The 20513-nt window shown below is 33.5% G+C and overlaps 1 protein-coding gene across 2 annotated transcripts in view; it reads right to left on the bottom strand.

The window, feature by feature from the left end:
- PHKB (phosphorylase kinase regulatory subunit beta) overlaps positions 1-20513 on the bottom strand; it is a 231278-nt gene that overhangs the window by 173648 nt on the left and 37117 nt on the right. For both annotated transcript variants that reach the window (XM_027867903.1, XM_027867904.1), the window contains 3 exons: positions 16225-16314; positions 14209-14347; positions 3989-4088 (listed from right to left, as the gene is read on the bottom strand). In XM_027867903.1, coding sequence (XP_027723704.1) covers positions 3989-4088; positions 14209-14347; positions 16225-16314 — 329 coding nt within the window. The remainder of the gene's footprint in view (positions 1-3988; positions 4089-14208; positions 14348-16224; positions 16315-20513) is intronic.

The raw sequence follows: 20513 nt of genomic DNA, 5'->3' as shown, positions 1-20513 counted from the left end.
AAAAAAAAGTGCCTTAGGTCCAAATAGCATATAGGTAACACAAATCATTTGTGCTTTTCTTTCTACTAACAGAGAGATAAAATAAATTTGACTTGGATATTTCACCTTAATGAGTAAAGGAACCTTTTCTTCCCCTTCCAAAGCAACAGTCAAGTTCCAGGGAAGAAAAAGAGGCAATAATTATCTATTGTCTCACACGGTACCTTGAAAAGCATGTGCTAAATAACCAATCATTCACTGGAATGAATAAGAGGATCTTCCCTTGTGAGGAAGGGATACTGCAGGAAAAAAAATCTATCTTCCAACAATCCAATGAACTTGACCTTCTCTAGTTTGTTTCTAAGTACTCAGTCACTACCAACACCAACATGGCTGGCAACTTTATACATTTTGACTACATACACATTAAATAAAATAGGGAAAGGGAGGCAAGAAATAGCTGTTCTCAATAACTACTACATTAAGCCAAAGGATTTGAGAACTCAGTCACAATGATATAATACTTAGGGGATTTACAAGGAACTTAACAGGTACTGAAGAGGACTTTAAAGTTTTGCTTTATTTAAGCAACAGATATTTTTAAGTGTACTTTATGCTATTCAATGTATATTGTAACTCTGCCAATACTTTAGAGGATTCATAATTTCAAAAGTGTGAGTGTTCCCACCAGGATATATGCCATAGAGCTATCATGTCATTTCATGATTTACTGTGACCAAAAAGAATTATTCACCTAAGGCCAACCTTCTGGTGATAAGTTTCTTAGAAACTAGACTGAGCCTTGGATAACATACACACAGTCCATTGTTGGACCTATAATCCAAGCCTTTTAAGTTTGATGGAACTTTTCAGATAGTGTGTTCTTCAGAGAGAGCCTCTGAGAAGCAAAGATCATGCCAAAAGGCATTACAAAATATTTGGTGGAGCTTTTTTACTGAACATATTTAAAATGAATCAGTGGATTTTACTAGATGACTCATAATTAGCACTTTATGTGAAGACTGTAAATTATATTATTACATAATAAATTATATAAGGCTAATTAAATACATGCTAGTTTTGAATAGTTTAACCTTGGCATATGGATCACTATAACATATCATCTTATGCTGTAATTAAATTCAAACATTTTATCTTTGATGATATTGCATATTACATTATACCCAAAGAACTGATTCATGCTTTTACACAACTCATACTGACTCTGTGTTTTCCCATGATTTTAGCAGAGTGGCCCAGATAAGTAGCATAATATGTCAATGGTGTTGGAGATGACACATTCATGTTAGCTTAGGGGATTCAAGATAACATAAGGTAAATCAGTACTAGAATCTGCAAAGAAACAGATAGGACTACATAATAATAGAACAATGCCTGGATATTCCTTGGGTTAAGACCATGCAACAAATGTTTCAGCTAAATAAACAGATGGGGTTCAAGCTACTCAACTTGTAGCAGTTATTTGAAATTCAGAGCTTTCACATTATTCTTCTTGAGGAAGAAAAAAAAGAGTGTAGATTGGTACATATTATACACCAGTAACAAAACAACTTATGAGAGAAAAAAGGCTAATTGTTAAGCACAATATATTTAAGCTGATATACTTTTTATATTCAGATATTCCACCACATCTCATAGTCAGTAAAAAGAATGGCTTTAATCATTATTTCAATGTAATGTGTAATATACTGCTTTTAACTTAAGTGTAACATCTGAAAATACTCACTGACAGTGATTTGAAATGTCTAATTTTGTCAGGCAAATTGTAAGTTTTTTATATATCTCCATATTAAATAATTAATAAATTTATTTGTTCTTTAAGCTAATAGTTTCATTTTCCAAATTCTCAAGGCAGACTATGGTGATTTAGAAAATAAAAGTATAAAAGAAAATTTTAATAAAACTTTTGTCTTTGATTATAGGTCTTAAGGCAAAAAACAACAAACAATTATAATTTTGTAGCCTTTCATTTTTGAGAACAGAGAAATAAAAACCCAATATAAAGGTGGCAGATGATAAATATATGTAGAATTTTACAGGCAATTGATGTTTAAACAATTATTATATGCTTTGCTTCATGTTAGATATTACAAAAGTTAGAACTTTATATACACCATAATCCCTAGTCCCAAGAAATTTAAAAGGTAAGGGATTCCTATGCGAAAGGGGGAATGTTCAACTTCATTCATGTCTATAAAGCATTTATTTCTAAAAACTACTAAAATGAAAATAAAACCAAAGTAAAATGGTCAGTAAGACATATTTCAATTGCAAAGTTGCAAGATTCATGTTGGTTTCTTGAAAAAGCTGCTTATACATAACCAGGTGTTTCATCTCAATTTTTACAACAAGGTTAAGATTACATCTTTTGTTGTTGTTGTGTTGTTGAGTCATGTCTGACTCTTTGTGACCCATCGGGGATTTACTGAAGTGGTTTGCAATTTCCTTCCCCAGCTCATTTTTACAGAGGAGGAACTGAGGCAAACAGGTTAAGTAACTTGCCCAGAGTCACAGAGATAGTTAAGTGTCTAAGGCTGGATTTGAACTCACAAAAAGGAGTCTTCCTGACTCCAGACCCAGTGCTCTATCTAAAACTGAATCACCTGATTCCAAGACTATATCTAGAGGTGTTGAACTCTTGGCCTGTAGCCAATCAAGCCCATAAAACTCCCAAGTGAGCCAAACCAAATTACAATGTAACTGGGAAATGTTAAATAAAATAAACACAATATAACACAGATAATGCTAATTTGTGGTTTTCTAAGTCAATATGCAACCAGCAGAGACAATGCTATTTGAATTTAATCTCACTGCTCTACAATATTAAATCTTGTGAAAATTGGTACTAGGATAGACTAGTCTCTATAATGATACTTTCTGAGAATAATAATTCTATCAATCAAGCCTTATACTATATTGCTGTTGCTTTTAAATAAGCAAATAAAATACAAATTTTCCATTTTGATTCCACCAAAAAAAGAGTACTACCTATATTCCACAGCACTGTTCAAAAGGGAAGAATATATATGATAGCCTGCTCTCCAGTAACAATAATAAAGCCATAGAACAGAAGTAGTATCATCTGGTTCTACAGCGTTTTAACTCACTTAAGAAGTATTGTAGTAAACTATAAGGATCTGTGTCAGTGCCATATCCCCCAACCGGACAACAGGCTTCATGAGGACAGGTATCTTACTTTCTAGCTTCCCCAGTGCTCAGCACAAAGCTCAGTAGAAAGAAGGCATTTGTAAAATGTTCTCGAACTCAATCTCATGCTCTGTGAAATGAGGAATTAGGAGAGACTAAAGCCTAGGAAAGGTTAAGTAACATGTCCAAGGAAATATAGCATGTAAGCAGCACATGTGAGATGAGAACCCATGTTTGCAGGCTCTCAGTTCAATGTTTGTTCCACTACAAACCATTAAGAATTGAATTTTGATTGTTCTGTAATTTCTGGCTATTCTTGAATAGGAACCTTGAAGTTATCCTCTCCTTCATCAAATAAATGGTGGAAGGGGAGCTTTGATTTTCTTCTTGAAACTGAAGGAATTGTGTTGACTCATACATCCTTGAGCAATCACAGAAAGTACATACACACACACTTATAAACTTCTATTTTTGAATAGTTATTTCTGTATTTATTAGGTGAGTACCCTTAACAGAATAAAGATCTTGAGCCTTCTTTACACCTTTGCAAATTCAGCAAGATGATGATTTCAAGTGAAAAATTTTAGTATATGAACTACAAAAATTAATAAAGTGACAAAGATAAGTGTGAATTATAATTCTTAATTGATTCTGAAAAAAATGTTTTGCTGATTTCTAACAGGTGGGCTCAGGAGGCAGCAACAGCCTTTACTTAACTGGACTGTCCTATAATGCTGCTTGCTTTTTGAAAGGCAATTTTCCCCCAGAAAATGCTCTTGCTAATGGTTAATTTAATCTTTCAGAATTAACTGAAAGTTCCATCCGTACCACACTGTTTTACCTTATCAGCCTGGCGCATGTAGCAGTAGAGAATTCCTCTCATACATTTTATAGCTGAATGCTCCAGCTCATGGGTCCTTCCCTTGTCATCATCAAGGCGCCTGGTTGAGAGAGATAATTCACGAAACAAATTGGAAATGCATTTGCAAAGAAAGCAGTGCTTTAGATAATTAAGTATTTAACTATTCAGTTAATCCTGTGTTACAGAGATGTCCACTAATTCTGTCACAGTTAAAGACCACATTTTTTCTTTTTCTTTATTAAAACAAATTATTATTAATCTTTTATTTTTATAAAATCTATATTTTCCAATATATTCCTTTCCATTCCCCTTCCCAGGGAGCCATTTCTTTTTGAGAGAAAAAGAAAGAGAGAGAGGGAGAGAGGGAGAAAGAGAGAGAGAGAGGGAGAGAGAGACAGAGAGAGAGAAATACAGCAAAACAAGTATCAGGAAAAAAAAAGTCTAATATACACAGTATTCCAAACACAATCCATCATCTCTGCAAAGAAGGTAGGGACGTTGCTTCTCATTTCTTTGGGGTCAAGCTTGGTCATTATAATATTATAGCTTCAGTTTCCCATTTTGTTTTGTTACTATCATTCTTTATATTTACATTGTAGTGTAACTGATCATTGTAGTCATGGTAGTACACACTGTTTTCCTTTTCTGGTTATGGCACATTTTATGACTTAAATAAATTTTCTCATGCTTTTCTACATTCATTATGTTAATCATTTCTTATAACATTCATGAACCACAAATTAGCCATCTTCCAATAAATGTAGATCTACTTGATTTCTAGTTCTTTGCTATTACAAAACTACCACTATAAATAGTTTGGTGTATATGAAGTCAGTCTTTTTGTTCCTGACCTCCTTGTGTCATATACATATAAATTATTTAAATGAAACTTCTTACTTAAACATCAAAATTTTTAAGACAACACAAGACAAAACCATGTTGCCTGCTTTACCTTGTGCCACCATAAGGTCATTGTTGGGATCAACATTTTAAAAGAGCTAAATTTCTGCATGGAAATCAGGAAACAATGGAGAAAGCAGCATTTACGGGTAATAATGGACTCAGTGAAATATTCTGCTTATTTCTAGTTATTCATAAAAGAAGTCTGAAATATGCTACATACATGTTAAGTAGATGTATTCTAAGTTATATCAAAACATACCTGCTTTTGCCCCCATATTCACTGAGCATTAAATAAGACTCATGATGATTTAAATATACTTGTAAAAAAAAAACACTAAATATAATGAAAAACATTGCATAATATTCCACAGTGGAATTCAGTTTATATTTTTCTCTATTTCCAGAAATTTGTTTCTTTAGTCTGTTCATTTTGTGTGCTAGAAATTATAAGTTATAAAGGGATACCCAACTAAATTCTATTTGGAATTTCATTTTGTAGATGTGAAAAGGAAGCTACTTACTTGTTGCCAATGGGGTACATTTAGTAAGGTGTAAAGCCTTTATATACAGCCCAATAACCTGTAACAATTACCCTATTTCCCACAATTGACTGACATACTTTCTTCTTTAAGCACAATCTTTGTACACAGGTAGTATTGGGCAGGAAGAATATTGCTGAGTTTAAAAGAATAATAAACGTCTTATGGGGTGGGATGGAGAAACCAATTTTTGTTGTTGTTTGGTTGTTTTTTCAGTCTTGTCTGACTCTTTGTGACTCCTTTTGGGATTTTCTTAGCAAAGATACTGGAGTATTTTGCCTTTTCCTTCTTCAGCTCATTTTACAGATGAGAAACTGAGGTAAACAGCGTTAAGTGACTTGCCCAGGGTCACACAGCTAATAAGTGTCTGAGGCCAAATTTGCACTAAGGAAGATGAGTCTTCCTGATTCCCAACCTAGTGCTATATCCACTGCATCACCTAGCTGCCCAGAAAAATCAATAAGCATGTCAAAAAGAAATGCAATAGTTGTGACAAATCATTATATGCACACTCTCAGGTAAATGAAAAGTAAATTTAACACTTTCACAGGTTGATCCAAAGTACAATATTCATTCTGAATAACACAATTTCCACTTTTGAGTTAATATTCTTAAAGATTATAACTGTTATTATTTGCTATTTGAATAGAAAAAATAAAAGTAGAAAAACTCCACTGTTAAAGAGTTGGTTATTTTTTCTAAAAATCCTGAAAATAATATTTGAATGAAGATTCTGTGAAGCAAATACACAAGTTATTATTTGCATGACTAGAGTTTAACCACATACATCATCTAATAAAAAACAGGAAGCAAGTCTTGAAAATTTTATTTTATTCAATTCTTGTTTCATTTTGTTTTGTTTTATTGGAAAACTCTTCGGTTGAACTTGAATTGTAAAGTCTCTTTAGATTTATAGAAAACAAGAGCAGGTTGGAAGAGAGTGAAGTGAAGAAGATAGTGAAGATCCCAAGATTGCTGGTCTCAAGATTCCATAGGAATCCCTTAACAAAGATATTACAAATCTACCATTGGGGGGACACACAGAACAACCTAAATTAGGAAGAATGAACTGCATCCCTCTCAGGCATGTCAATGAACCTCTCTGGGTCTCAGTTTTCTCATTTGTAAAATGAGGTAGTTGGACTAGATAATCTCTAAAATCCCTTATAGCTATCAGTCTGTGATCCTAGGTTGACCACTTAAACAATTTCAGAAACATGGTTTCACCTGTCAGTAGGCTAACTTGACTACTTCAGAACAGGCAAGAATTCCATTCTTTGCCCTCCATAAAGAACCTACCTTTGTCTCTTTGTAAAATAATCAAGAAACTTTCTTGGGAAATGCCCTCAATAATTTTAGAATGGCAGAACTTAGAGGTCATCTAGTTTGAAAATTTCTCAATTTAAGGATGAGAAAACTGATTCAGAGAAGCCATTTTCTTTTGTGAAGGGCAATGAATAAAATATAGATGAATATCATAAAGGCATTATTTTAGAAGTAGGAGAGAAAGTGCTGGCCTTGGATACAGAGGACTGGCACTCAAATCCCAGATTTTGTCACTTACTTCCTATGTGACCTTGAGCCAATCACTTAACTTCTCTGGACCTCAGTTCTCTCACTGTAAAATAACACAATGTAATTAGATGGCCTCTAAGGTCCCTATCTGATCTAAATCTGGGATACTTATCAGGTATATACTCTCTGTTTCCCTTTATAGAGAAACTGGTTCATGTAAAGGCAAAAATTATTTTTATCATCATCTTTTTCCTTTAAAAAATTTTTGGACATAGAGAATTATGGTAAATGCATGTCCTATGCAAAAATATAATCACAGAAATAAAGTACCCTCTCCCTTCAAACGAAACCAGGAGACAATATTAAAATGTTGCCTATAATATTATTATCCAATTACTTTTTTTCTGAACAAGCAAACAAAAAAAGAACCTACTTGATTGTTTAACAAACAATAACATGGGATTATATATTTAAAGATGGAAAGGATCTCAAAGGTCATCTAGTCCAGTTTCCTCATTTTGCAAGTACAAAAAAAAAAGTGAGGTCCAGAGAGACTAGGTGCTTGTCCAGGGTAACACAGGGAGAAACTAAATGGCAGAACTAGAATTCAAAACCAGTCCTTTAACTCCAAATCCAACGCTGGAATTCATCATGAACCTATCTCCCTTTTGCCGTTACACTAAAACTTATGATACTTCACTTGGTAAATCAATTCCCCAGCCCCATTATCAAGTCATTTGATTTGGATCAAAACTCTAGGTCCACCTATCATTTTCCAGTTCCTCAATCTTGAAGTCTGATTAATTCCACTTCTCAAAGTCTGAGATTCAGAATCATGGAGAACTGACAAAAATTTTCAAGAATAAGAGTCATTCTCTAATAGCTAACTGGTCAAGAGACAGGATCAATTTCATTTTGTAAAAAGAAATACAATCAATAACTATATGAAAAAAATGTTCCAAATCCCTATAAGAGAAATCCAAATGAAAACAATATTGAAATATCCCTTACTTCACAATAATAAGATTGGCAAAGATGGCAAAAAAAACAAAAAAAAAGACCTAGTCAATTCTGGAAGAGCTATGAAAATATGGGCACATTAACATATAGTTGGTCCAGTAAATCTGGAAAGTAAATGAAATTCAGTTCTCCAAGAACTGAACCAAGACATGCACAATACCACTATTTTTAGTAGCAAATGAGAGCTAAGCATTTTTTTCTCCTGTTCTCAATTGTCATCTTATCCATACAAGCAGTTGTCCAACTCCTTTTTTGATCCTCCTCTTTCCCTCAACATAACTTCAAATTTTGTTGTTCTTAGTTCTCACTAACCTAATCTCATTCTGATCTTTAGGAATTCTGACATTCTTACAGAATTTTGCACTCATTGCCTGTTACCTGAGATCCTGCTCCCACATTTTTCCTTTAAAAAAGCGATTAATTTTATTAACATCAATACCTTGATTTATGAACACTGCCCTCTTTCTGCCTGATCCAAATATCCACCTTTTATAACAAATAAGGAAGAAGAAGAAAGCAAAATTAAACACATCAACCAAATCTAATAGTATGTGCACAGTTCCACCACATTTCCCCCACTTCTAATTTTTTCAAGAGAGGAAGATACATTTTCTCATCTCTTTCTTCAGAAAAACACTAAATTACTATAAGTACATTTATTAAGTACAATTATTATAAGTACAAAGTTCAGTTTTCTTATCGCTATTTTGCTCACACTATAGGTATTGTGTATATTGGTTTAGTTCTGCTTCCTTTACTCCATATTCATATAAGTTTTCCCATCATTCTACGAAATTCATATTTATCATTACTTATGGCACAATACATTCATGGACCACAATTTGTTTAACAATTTCCCAATCAATATTCAACCACTTCCCAGTCGACGGATACCTACTTTGTTTCTAGTTCTTTGTTACCACAAAGTGTTGCTGTAAATATTGTGGTGTGGGGCAGCTAGGTAGCGCAGTGAATACAGCACCAGCCCTGAAGTCAGGAGGACCTGAGTTCAAGTCTGGTCTCAGACCAAACACTTGACACTTACTAGCTGTGTAACCCTGAGCAAGTCATTCAACCCCAATTGCCAAAAAAAAAAAAAAAAAAAACATGCTATAAATATTATGGTGAAGGTGGGATCTTTCTTTTGATCTTTTACCCCTTAGGGCTATATCCAAATTCTGAAATGCTTACCAGAAGGCCTGGACCAATTTACAGTCTTACCTAAAGTGCCTTAGTGTACATTTATCCAATTTGATCTTTTCAGGTTTTCATTGAATGTTTCTCACCCTACCCGTACTAACTTACTTTGAAGAATTTTATTCCAATGGGATTCTATCTCTCCTTTCTCTACACCTCTTGAAATCTGTTTTGCCAAAATCTAGGGTGCAGGTCAGACTATATGAGTAACTGCTACTCTTTATTACAAACTCCAGGAGAGAATTGCTACTATCTCAGAAAGTTCCCATTTTCTCCATTTCAGTAAGGAGTATTACTGTACCTTCCTCATCCTTGCTAGTAAGACTGAGATAAGAAATGGAAGTTACCCTGCTTGGTTCTTCCATCTTTAGAAGAATAAAAATATCTCTCAGAAAGTGGAAAGAATTTATTAATAAAATAATGGATAACTTGATAAAATGGATCAATATTTTTATAAAAATTAAGTTGGGTAATTTGGAGGGGGGTAATCATCATGTAGAAGCAATATCATTGGGCAGTATTTACTTAAGTCAGAGAATGAGTATAAATAGCAGTGAGAAGAAACCATCTTGATTGTCATGCCCCCTGGAAGCCAATTCTCACATGCGACTCTCTCTCCTACACCAAACAAACAGATGGAAAAAACAAAGACAAAACCATGTCACAGAATGTATATGATGCTGAGAAATTTCAGAAGTGATCACATCCTTCCCCAGACTGTTTTTTTTTAATCTATATTAAAGTCATGGAGTGATCCTGAAAAGACTTACATGAACTGATGCTGAGTGAAGTGAGTAGAACCAGGAGAACATTGTACACAGTAACAGTCACATTGTGCAATGATTGACATTGACAGACTTAGCTATTCTCAGCAACGTAAGGATCTATGAAAACTCCAAAAGATTCACAATGGAAAATGCTATCCACGTCCAGAGCAAGAACTATGGAATCGAATGCAGATGGAAGCATACTATTTGCTCTCCTTTTCTTTTGTTGTTTTGTTTTATTTCTTCACTCCCGTGGTGCCTCCTACTAGTTCTAATTCTTCTCTACCTCATGACTAATGTGAAAATATGTTTAATATGAAAGTATAACTAGAGTCTATATCAGATTGCAAGCTATCTTGGGGAGGAAGAGGAGAGAGAGATGGCAAAATTTTAAAACTCAAAATCTTAAGGAAGTGAATGTTGAAAACAAAATTAATTATGAAAAATTGAAAAATAAAATATTTTTATTCATCTTAAAATAAAAAGAAAAGAAAATGGCTTCTCTGAATCAGTTTTCTCATCCTTAAATTGAGGAATTTTCAAACTAGATGACCTCTAGGTTCTGCCATTCTAAGATTATTGGGGGCATTTCCCAAGAACGTTTCTTGATTATTTTACAAAGAGACAAAGGTAGGTTCTTTATGGAGGGCAAAGAATGGAATTCTTGCCTGTTCTGAAGTAGTCAAGTTAGCCTACTGACAGGTGAAACCATGTTTCTGAAATCGTTTAAGTGGTCAAAATATAAACTGGCCACTGATTTGGGTTTGCTTTCCACTCCAATATTTACTAGCCCATCATTTAACTCCTCTGAGCCGTAGTTCTCCCATCTATAAAATAGTGATAAAATACTTGTATTACCTACTTCACAGGGTTTGTAAACCTTAAAGTTCTAGATAAATGAGTCATTATTGTCAATAATAATTTGTTATGATTCCCTTATATTTTGTAACTTGACATGACTATATGATAAAGGTACTGTGTTTCAAAATCTAACAAACACATATACACACAAATGTATATGCTAGACATACCCTTCTCTTTTCCCAAGAGCGCAGTCTCAGAGATATGGTTTAGACCAAGATCATTGAGGCTACTGTACTTTCCCCAAAAAATGTGATCTCTAAAGGCTCAGATGCCCAATGCTAGGAAAACTTTGGATTAGCTGGGGGGAGGGGTTCTGTCCAGAAATCTGGTACTTTTCTTGACATTAGTTTCTAAAAAAAAACCTTCTTCAGAAATCCATTTATATGACTGGAAGATAAAATTTCTCTCAATATCAAATCTGTCATGTTCTTGCATGAAAAGATGGAATTTAAAGCTATTAGGCATTAAGAAGATCCAGTATACAGTAACAGTAATATTGTTTTGACAACTTTTAGCAAATAATTATTTTAAAACATATTATAAATATCCAAATTAACCATAAAAGACATATGAAGAAAGATATTATCTGTATCCAGAGAAAGAACTGGATAAATAGATGTATGAAATAATTTTACATATACATACATACATATATATATATATATATATATACATACATACATATATATATATATACACATATATATAGTGTGTGTGTGTATGTGTGGGTTTGGGTGTGGGTGTGTATACACACACCTATTTATGTCTACAGGTATCCATCTCTGGAGGGAGGAGGATAAAAATATTTTTTTAAATTTACAAAATAACTTTATTATATATTTTAAAAGAATAGCAAATTATACCTAATAGATTTACAGTTTCATGTGCAATCTTTTTTATTATACCATGTTACAGAAATGCTTGATTTATTTTATAAATTAAAATTAAAAAAAAAAAGAACATCCAGAAGACAACAAGGCATCTAGATTTGTATTCAGAGTGCATCAGCAAGGACCAGGTGTAAGACTAGTCTCTGTGGCTTTTGTCAGCTAGTATAAAGAGTCAAGAGTTTAAAACTAGTAAAGGGTCATAGAAGTCAATATTAGTCAGATTAATGGTAGGGAGGTACCTCCACTAATATTCTATTCTAACACCTCAACATGACATTCAGTTTTCTACTCTAATACCTCAACATTTCATGGAAATGATCTTTAATTCCTGAAGACTATCAGAACAGAAATTTGGATGTCTTAATAGGATAGAAAACTGCAGTATGCATCTAGTGATGCAATGTAAATCTAGGACTCAATATAGCCCAGCAGAAAATTATGCATATTTTATTTACACCATATTATGTTGGACAAGGCATAAAGTTTATTCCTAAATAAATTTCAATTACAAAGCCTTCTTATCTGACAAAAATTCAGTTTACATAAAAATTCCAACTCTAAATGTGGCTTCTACAAATGAATAATAACTACCAGGCTCTAAATATATATTTCGTATATACTTAATTATATACATGTTATCTCCTCAGATGGATGTAATCTCCTCGAGGGCAAAAAAGTCTTTCATTTTTGTCTTTGAATCCACAGTACCTGACATGAAGTAGACAATTAATGCTTGTTGATAAATTGATTCACAACTTTGGTTAGAGGGAGAATTTTTTATTGATATCTCTTGCTTTTATATCACCTTCATTTCCCAATGTATCAGTTCCCCACACCCTCCCAGACAGCAGACCCTTCAAAGAATTTTTTTTTAAAAACAGTTCAGCAAAACTAATCAATACATTAAATGAGTTTAACATTATTATATATAGTGTACCTTAACTCTTCAAAGAAAGGAGGGAGTTAAATTTTCATATCACTTCTCTATGGCAATAGTAATTAGAATTACATAGTATTCTGTTTCTATTTTACTGGTACTATTTTTACCTACATTGGTGGAGTTACTGGGTATACCATTTTTTATTAAAGTTCATTTATATCTTATTCAGAATTCTTCATATCCATCATTTCTTACATATTACGTATAATATAATTTGCTTGGTTATTACCCAATCAATGAGCAACTAAGTTCTTTCAAGTTTTTTGCTGCCACAAAAACTGCTGTTATAAATATCTTGGGCTATGTGAGGCCTTTCTTCTTATGACTGACCTACCTGGGGTTCATGTTTATCAATATAAGTGAGAATTTTTAACTAAAAAAGAAATAGAAGAGATCATACAAGATAGCTGATGCTGTTGACACGAAATTAAAAGTTTATGCATGAAGGACATCAACTAAGACAGAATTAGAAAGACAACTGAAGAGCAGTAAAATATTTGCTTTAAAAAGCAAGAGCATATTTGCTTTTAAATATTACTGATAAAAGACTTTTTTTGTTAGATAGGATCAATAACTCATTAGGTGAAGGAAGGGGAAGGATTTAATGGGAAATGCAGGCAATGTAAAAAGAAAAAAAATCTTAATAAAAATATTTTTTAAGTCTGATATCTAAATTAGCTCAGGTATATATAATAAGAACTGTTCCCCAACAGCTAAATGATCAAAAGATAAGCATTGTTTTCAAAAGAACTGCAAACCTATTAATAACTACATGAAAACATGGTCCCAATGACTAAAAGATATTCCAATAAAATAGCTGTGAAATTTTACTTTATACTCTTCAAAGTGGAAAGGCAAAGGTAAGAACAGTCCAAGTTAGAGAGGCTGTGGAAAACACACACATTGGTGTATTGCTTAAGGCATGGTGAAGTAATCAACTATTAACTCTATCAGTTTGGAATTATGAAAGAAAAATAACTAAACTTTCTGTATACCTTTGACCCAGAGATCATACCATAAGCATATTCCCTCCTCCAAAGATGTCAATGACAGAAACAAAGGTATGATGGACACTAAAATATTCAAAGTAGCACTTACTGTGGTCGCAAAGAGAACATACTTTAATGCCTTGGGAGAGGAGGCATAATGTAGCAGAAAGAGCATGTGATCTGGAGTCAAAGAACTTGGATTCCAATTGTCAATCCTACTTTCCAGTAGCTAAATGACTTGGGGGTATGTCTCTTCCCTTTTCTCGGGCTAAATTCCCTCATATATAAAATAAGAGGGCTTGACATGACCAACAAGATGGAAGATTAGATACTATCTCTGCTCTTCATGACCTCTCAAACCTCTCCAAAATAGAAATTACATACCAGAGATAAGCAATTTCAGCTCTCTCATTAGTCTAGGACACAAAGTATTCAAACAAGATAAACACTAATGCCTAACCCATGCTCACTCACCAGTAATAACTAATAATAACTAGTAATAACTAATGCAAATAGCTTCCTAACAAGACAGATTAGCTTCCCTAAGAAGTTACAAGTCAAAGACACCCACTTACCTATATGCAAGTGCTAATGCCCAGGCACTAGCCGCACAGTAAAGGCTGTCTTGAACTTTGGCCTTCTGGTCATCAGTGAAAGTTTTTGTGGGGAAGAGGCCAGTAGTTGGACTTTGATACAGCAGCACTGTTGATTTGACTGAAATTGGAAACATGACCCATAATGAATAAAGACTCTATCTATTTTCTTTAGACAAAATGCTTATATCCTATTTTTAGAATCATATTGTTTTGCTACTTTTTTTTTTAATTCTTAGTTACATATAGAGTAAAATTGAAATTTTTTTTCCCATCACATTATGTGTTGACGTAAAGGTAGATAAAAAAAAATCATCTCAGTTAGTCACTTCAATTTAAATAGGATTTCTTTCTCTTCCCTTTGAAACTCTGTTCCTTGGAAGGGTAGAAAGAAATGAGTTAAACATATTTTAGCAGTATCAAAAACCAGATAGATGAATTTAAAAGTTAATATGACTTCACGGTCTCCTTCACTGATGTTCTTTTGTCAATAACCTTGCTGACAACTCCAAAAGAGTTGAGTAGTTGAAAATTACCCATTAGAAGTCAATTCAATAGACCTCTCCAACTAAGGAAACAAATCAGTTTCAGTGAGAAAAGCCTGAACTAGATGAATGGCAAAGAGCAACCTAAGTTTGCTACTGCCACTGTGAATGGAGATGAGTAAATTGGACTGTTACTTTCTCTACAGGAATGGTAAAAGCAATGAACCTATAAAATGATAAGTGTCAATAGATCAAACAAGAACCCAGAACTCCAAGTGAAGAAGCGTTTTGTCCCTGTCCTATACACTAGGAGATCAATTTTGTATAATATATCATATAGGTTCTGTTTAAGCACTTTAGAACCACTCTCACATGATCTAACAGCAGCATATAAACAGGCTATTTCTTTAAAGTTTTATTAAATAAACAGCAGGCTGAAGTTAATTTCTGATTCTGTTTCTGTTTAGAAGTCCTAAAAATTGGAATGCAAACATACATAATAGTATTTCATAAAAGCTATTTCATTTCTATTTTTCAGTCTCTAAATGGATGAAGGTCGATTCCTCCAAAATACATTAAATCAAACTAACCTAGTTTTTGTTATTAAAACTGATGGAATACTTTTCCAATGCTTAGGATATTCTCTTCTTCCACAGAATTTAAGCCATGAAAAAGTGAGCTCCTTTTTCTCCAAATGAATTTATTTCAGGGCTGAGAGGTAAATACTGTAAGTTGCTCATTTGAAGCAATTTTTATTAATTTTTTCAATAAAGCAGAACTTCGTCCCAAAAGAGCTTTATAATTGTACACAGGCACATACTTCAATTAAATACAATTGAAATACATCTGTTAAATGCCTTGTATGTGCAAAACACTGTGATAGATGTTGTTTGGTAGAATCAATGGATAATCTATTAGGAGAAAAACAAGCACACAAATGATTAAACAGAAGGAGGAAAAGAACACGAAAAACTGAGGGATCAGAGAAAGATTTATTGAAAAAGTGGCACTCACTAGTGCTGATGTACATATTCACAGACATACACATACACACATATGCATAATTGAGGTCAAAACCAACCCAGTTCCTGCTCCCACAATGACCCCCTATTTATAGCAACAGCCACTCTTCAAGTCTATCTACAACATGGTATAAGAGCTATAAACTATATTGGAAGAGGTGGTTCCCACCCTGATAAAACCACAGAACCTTGACTTATTAGAATATTATATTAAATACTTTCAAATAGGTTGTCCTATTTGCTTTTTCAGAAGAACAAAAGGAAATAGTTATGGAAAGATGTTAACAATTTTCCAATCTAAGTAACAGATGGGACAGAGATGAGTTTTTTCATCCACTTATGAATGGATGTGCACCTGTTTAGTGCATAAAAGACCCCACAAATCAGATGCTAGAAACAATACTTTCATAGAAGAAGGTAGAATCAGTATGTAAAAGAGTAACTACTAAAATAAGGACATTCAAAACACTTATTCTTCATTCTTTGCTTACCAATTCTGTAATAATGATCCAATTTATCCCATAGAGTTTCATTGTCAGGTCTTGGAAGGTTAATGCTTTTAAGTGGTTCATAAACCGAGCCTAAAAAAAAAAACATTCCATCAAATTCTATATTTTTACTAAAAAAAAATATACAAAAAGTAACACCTGTACACAACTTAGTACTTTCTAGCTATTTCATTGTCATGCAAATCATTTTATTATAGTGCAGTTTGCCCTTTGGAATAAAGGTTAGATTAGTAATATGCTTAAACCACTATGAGAATTCAATATTTAACTGCTTACTCATTTAAATCAGGCTATAAAAACCCCCAAAATCTGCAACACTCATATGCTAGTCATAAAGGTATCAGTTAAATACTTTCCAAGGTTTCTTTGAGAAAAGCATCTGTAGATGCAAGTAAAGAGAATTTAAATAATGTGTATTTAATACTATTAATTATAAGAAATAAAAGCCTTCAAGTCCTCAAAAGAAATGTAAGCTATGAACAATCATATAAGGAAAAATGCACCAAATTACTAATAATAAAAGAACTGCAAATTAAATTAACTCCAAAGTCCTACCTCACACCCATCACACTGACAAAAATGACAAAAAAGGAAAATGACAATTAGTGGCAGTGCTATTCCTATAGCAGGAAATCTAAAGAAAAGTTGGTGGTGCTGTCAATTTGTTGAACCACTCTATAAAGCAATTTGGGATTTATATCCATTTAGTCCCTAAACTGCACATACTCTTAGGCCTAGAAATACCACTACTGGACCCCCTAAAAATCAAAGATAAAGGGAAAGGATCCATATCTGCAAAGTTATTTATAATAGCACTTATTGCTATAGCCCAGCAACTAAAGAATGGATAAACTAATTATAATGTATAATTATAATGAAATATTAAGGTACATGAAATTTTAAAAGGGACAGATTCAGAGAAACCTGGAGACATCCAACTGAGGCAAAATGAAGTAGGCATAACTAGGAGAACAAATTACACTGCGATATTGCAAAGGAAAATAAATTTGATAAACTCAAGAATTTGGAACAATACAATGACCACTCAAAGAGTTTAATTATGAGCAGAGAGGTGAAATACAGAATAAAATACCTTTTTCAGACATAGCCAATATGTGGATTTGTTTTACTTGACTATACTTGATATGAGGGAGGAATTTAATGGAGGTAGAAAGAGGAGACATGTAGGGGGGAAAGGAGGTAGTTATATTCATGGTAAAATAGAGAATAAAAAATTCAGTGAAACATTTTTAAGTGAGCAGAAGGAAATTCAGAAATGGACACAGGCCAATGGCAACACTATTCTGCTAAATTTATTATGTAGTTTAAAAAAAAACAAGCTATATACAATAGCTATTTTTTCACATATAATCCCCTTATTCTATTCTAAGAATATAGTAATATTTATAATTGTTGCTATTTGTCAAGTTAAATATAGTTTATGAGAACAATAAAATGTGGCAAACAGTATAAAAGGAAAGAAAATTAAAGTCTCTCTCCACTAACTAATCCCTCCAAAAAACTAGAAAGGAAAAAAGTAATGATCAAACTAGAAAGGAAAAAAGTGATGATCAAAAGTGATGAGGTACATAGATTGAGGTCTATGTACCTCAATGACAGTCAGCCAATCATTTCATCTTTTCCTATTCAAACCCTCCTTACTTTTGCTAGGTATTAAGAGGTTATCAGATCCTATTATTTGAGCTATAATATGGACCATTTGTATTTCCCTATCCTGAAAACTACCAAAAGGTGCTATGATAGCACTAGTGTACCCAGAGTACAGAATACAGAGTAATTATGATAATTTACTACAAAGGCTCTGCTGAATATTACATGCTTGACTGCTTTACTCTCTTAGTTGCAGAATGAGAGGAAGACAACTCAATATTAAAGTATAGGGGCTAAATATTATGTCTCTTCTTGGTAAAAGCACGTAAACATCACAAAGATCATGGGGTCAAATTAATAAACTTTACATTCAAGTAACAAAAGTTGCACAGTTAAAAACAGAGTATAAATAAAACATGACAGAGGATGGGTGGCATGGATTTTTTTAGATTCACTAAGGCTCTGCTTTAAAAGAAAATCAAAGCATTTTACTCCTAAAATTACTATGAGAGGTATGATACCATAAAGCTAAGATTTTGGAAGTGTCACGGAAAGACTCACACATTCAAAGAAGCAATCTCTTTACCTTCTGTTCTATGAACAACCTTTGGAAAAAAATAATGCCCTGCTCTGGGGTAATGGAATGTCTGTATATGCCAGGGTTTATAATGGAGAAAAGCTGGAATGACATGCTGATGAAGAATGGGCAGTCAATCTTCATAACTAGGATATGTATGGCCCAGCCTGTCATTTCAGTACAATATGACACCTGGGAGCTAACAGTAACAGAAGAAAAAAGGTCCCAACACTGGTCTCACCATGTCAAATGAGACTTTAGCCGACAAACATAAATGAAATAGCCAGCTATGGCTGAGGCATAAAAGCACTGGTAGGAGCTAATATTTGGGGCCAGCATTCCTTTTTGGGTTACCCTTAAGGAATCAAAAAAGAGATTTTCATATACTGGCAAGATAAAATGTGGAAATGCTCACTTATCCCATATAAGCCTCTGTAAATAGCTGAAAAGGATCCCCAAAAGATGAATTATAAACTGAAAAGACATGGAAGTAAATTCCTCCATTCAGTACAAAACTGTATATAAAGACAGCCAGAAGCCAGTAGAGGTAGGTGAGAGGGAACAACAGGGAAGAAGGCAGCACAAGATGCCATGAACAAACTCAAAACCAAACAGGCTACGAAGATAAGGGTAATAAACCAATGCAGGATTGGATACCTAAAGCCAGATCAACAAACCAGCTTGTCAGAAGAGAATAAGGCACAAAGACAGCTCCCACACATCACTGCTTAGGGAGACAAAACCAGGCTATGCACTCCTCACACCATTAGGAGCCCCAGTAGGAAACAGGGATAACTCAACACCTGGATAGTGGTACCTGAGCTCTGCAGACAGCCCAAGGCCAACATAATTTTGAGTATCCCACCGAGGCCTATTGGGGGTACAGCAGGGGAATAAGCCAACTTGCAGTACAAGAAGGAGATAGTCTAGCTGAGGCCAAGGACCTCAGTAGACCACCAAGAGATCAGAAGCCAAGGATAAGGCAGAGGTTGTGGACTAATGTTAGCCATCCCAGTCATAGAAGTAGAGGCAGAAGCATGCAGACTACAGAGGAAACAGGACCAACCAAGGTCTGTCCATCCCATCCAAGGAGACTGGACTGAGCACAAAATCACAAATCAAGGTCTAAGGCTGAACATATAAGATGAAGAAAATATCACACGTGATTAGGAAATATTTTCTCACTAAAAGAAGTTTGGGGGTAATCCCAGAAGCAAGTATCCACAACAACTACAATTACAGCCTTAGGAGAAAAAATGGCTCATCAAAAAGGAATATATGAGTGGTCAGGAAAAATGGAGGAAAAGGTTTTTTTTAAAAAAAAATAAGGAATGAAATGAGAGCTCAGGAGGAAAAACTGAAAAGAAAACAGCGTAGAATAGAGAAATTGTTACTAAAGTAATGAACTCTTTGGAAAACAGAATGGAGAAAATAGAACTTATTAATTCCATTAGAAAATAAACATTTGACACAACTCAAAAAATAAAAAAAAAATTTAAAAATTGGATACCTACTATAAAAAAAAACTGACCTGGAAAAAAAAGTTCAAGAGAAATAATTTAAGAATCATAATCCCTAAAAATCATAACCCAACCAAAAGTCTAGATATTATGTTTCAAGAAATCATTTTTTAAAAAAAACTACCTAGATCTATGAAAACCAGAAAGCAAAGTGAAAATGGAATATGTATGTATCTAGATAGCTAGCTAGCTAGCTATAAAGTTAGAGACAGATATAAACACAGATAAAGATGTTATTTCCTTATAGAAACACAAAATGGAAAATACCCAGGAATATCAGCCAAAATCTAGAGCTTCTAACTTAAAAAAATATACCACAACTAGGCAAAAAAAAAAAAAAAGAGATTAACTATCAATGAAGTACAGTAAAGATCACCTATGACTTGGCAGAAATCACTATAAAGGAGAGAAAATCTTATAATATGATATTCCAAAATGCAAAAATTAAAAGCATATAAACAAGATTAACAAACTCTACAAAAAAAAGAATATAATTGTATAGAGAAAAAAAATGAATTTTTAACAGAATAGAGTATTGCAGAAAAAAGAGACTAGAGCTAAGT

This window comes from Vombatus ursinus, unplaced genomic scaffold, assembly GCF_900497805.2.
Source record: "Vombatus ursinus unplaced genomic scaffold, bare-nosed wombat genome assembly UNPS02014786.1, whole genome shotgun sequence".
Lineage (NCBI taxonomy): Eukaryota > Metazoa > Chordata > Mammalia > Diprotodontia > Vombatidae > Vombatus > Vombatus ursinus.
The sequence above is the reverse complement of the archived record's forward strand: the minus strand, read 5'-3'. Positions and strand labels throughout refer to the sequence as shown.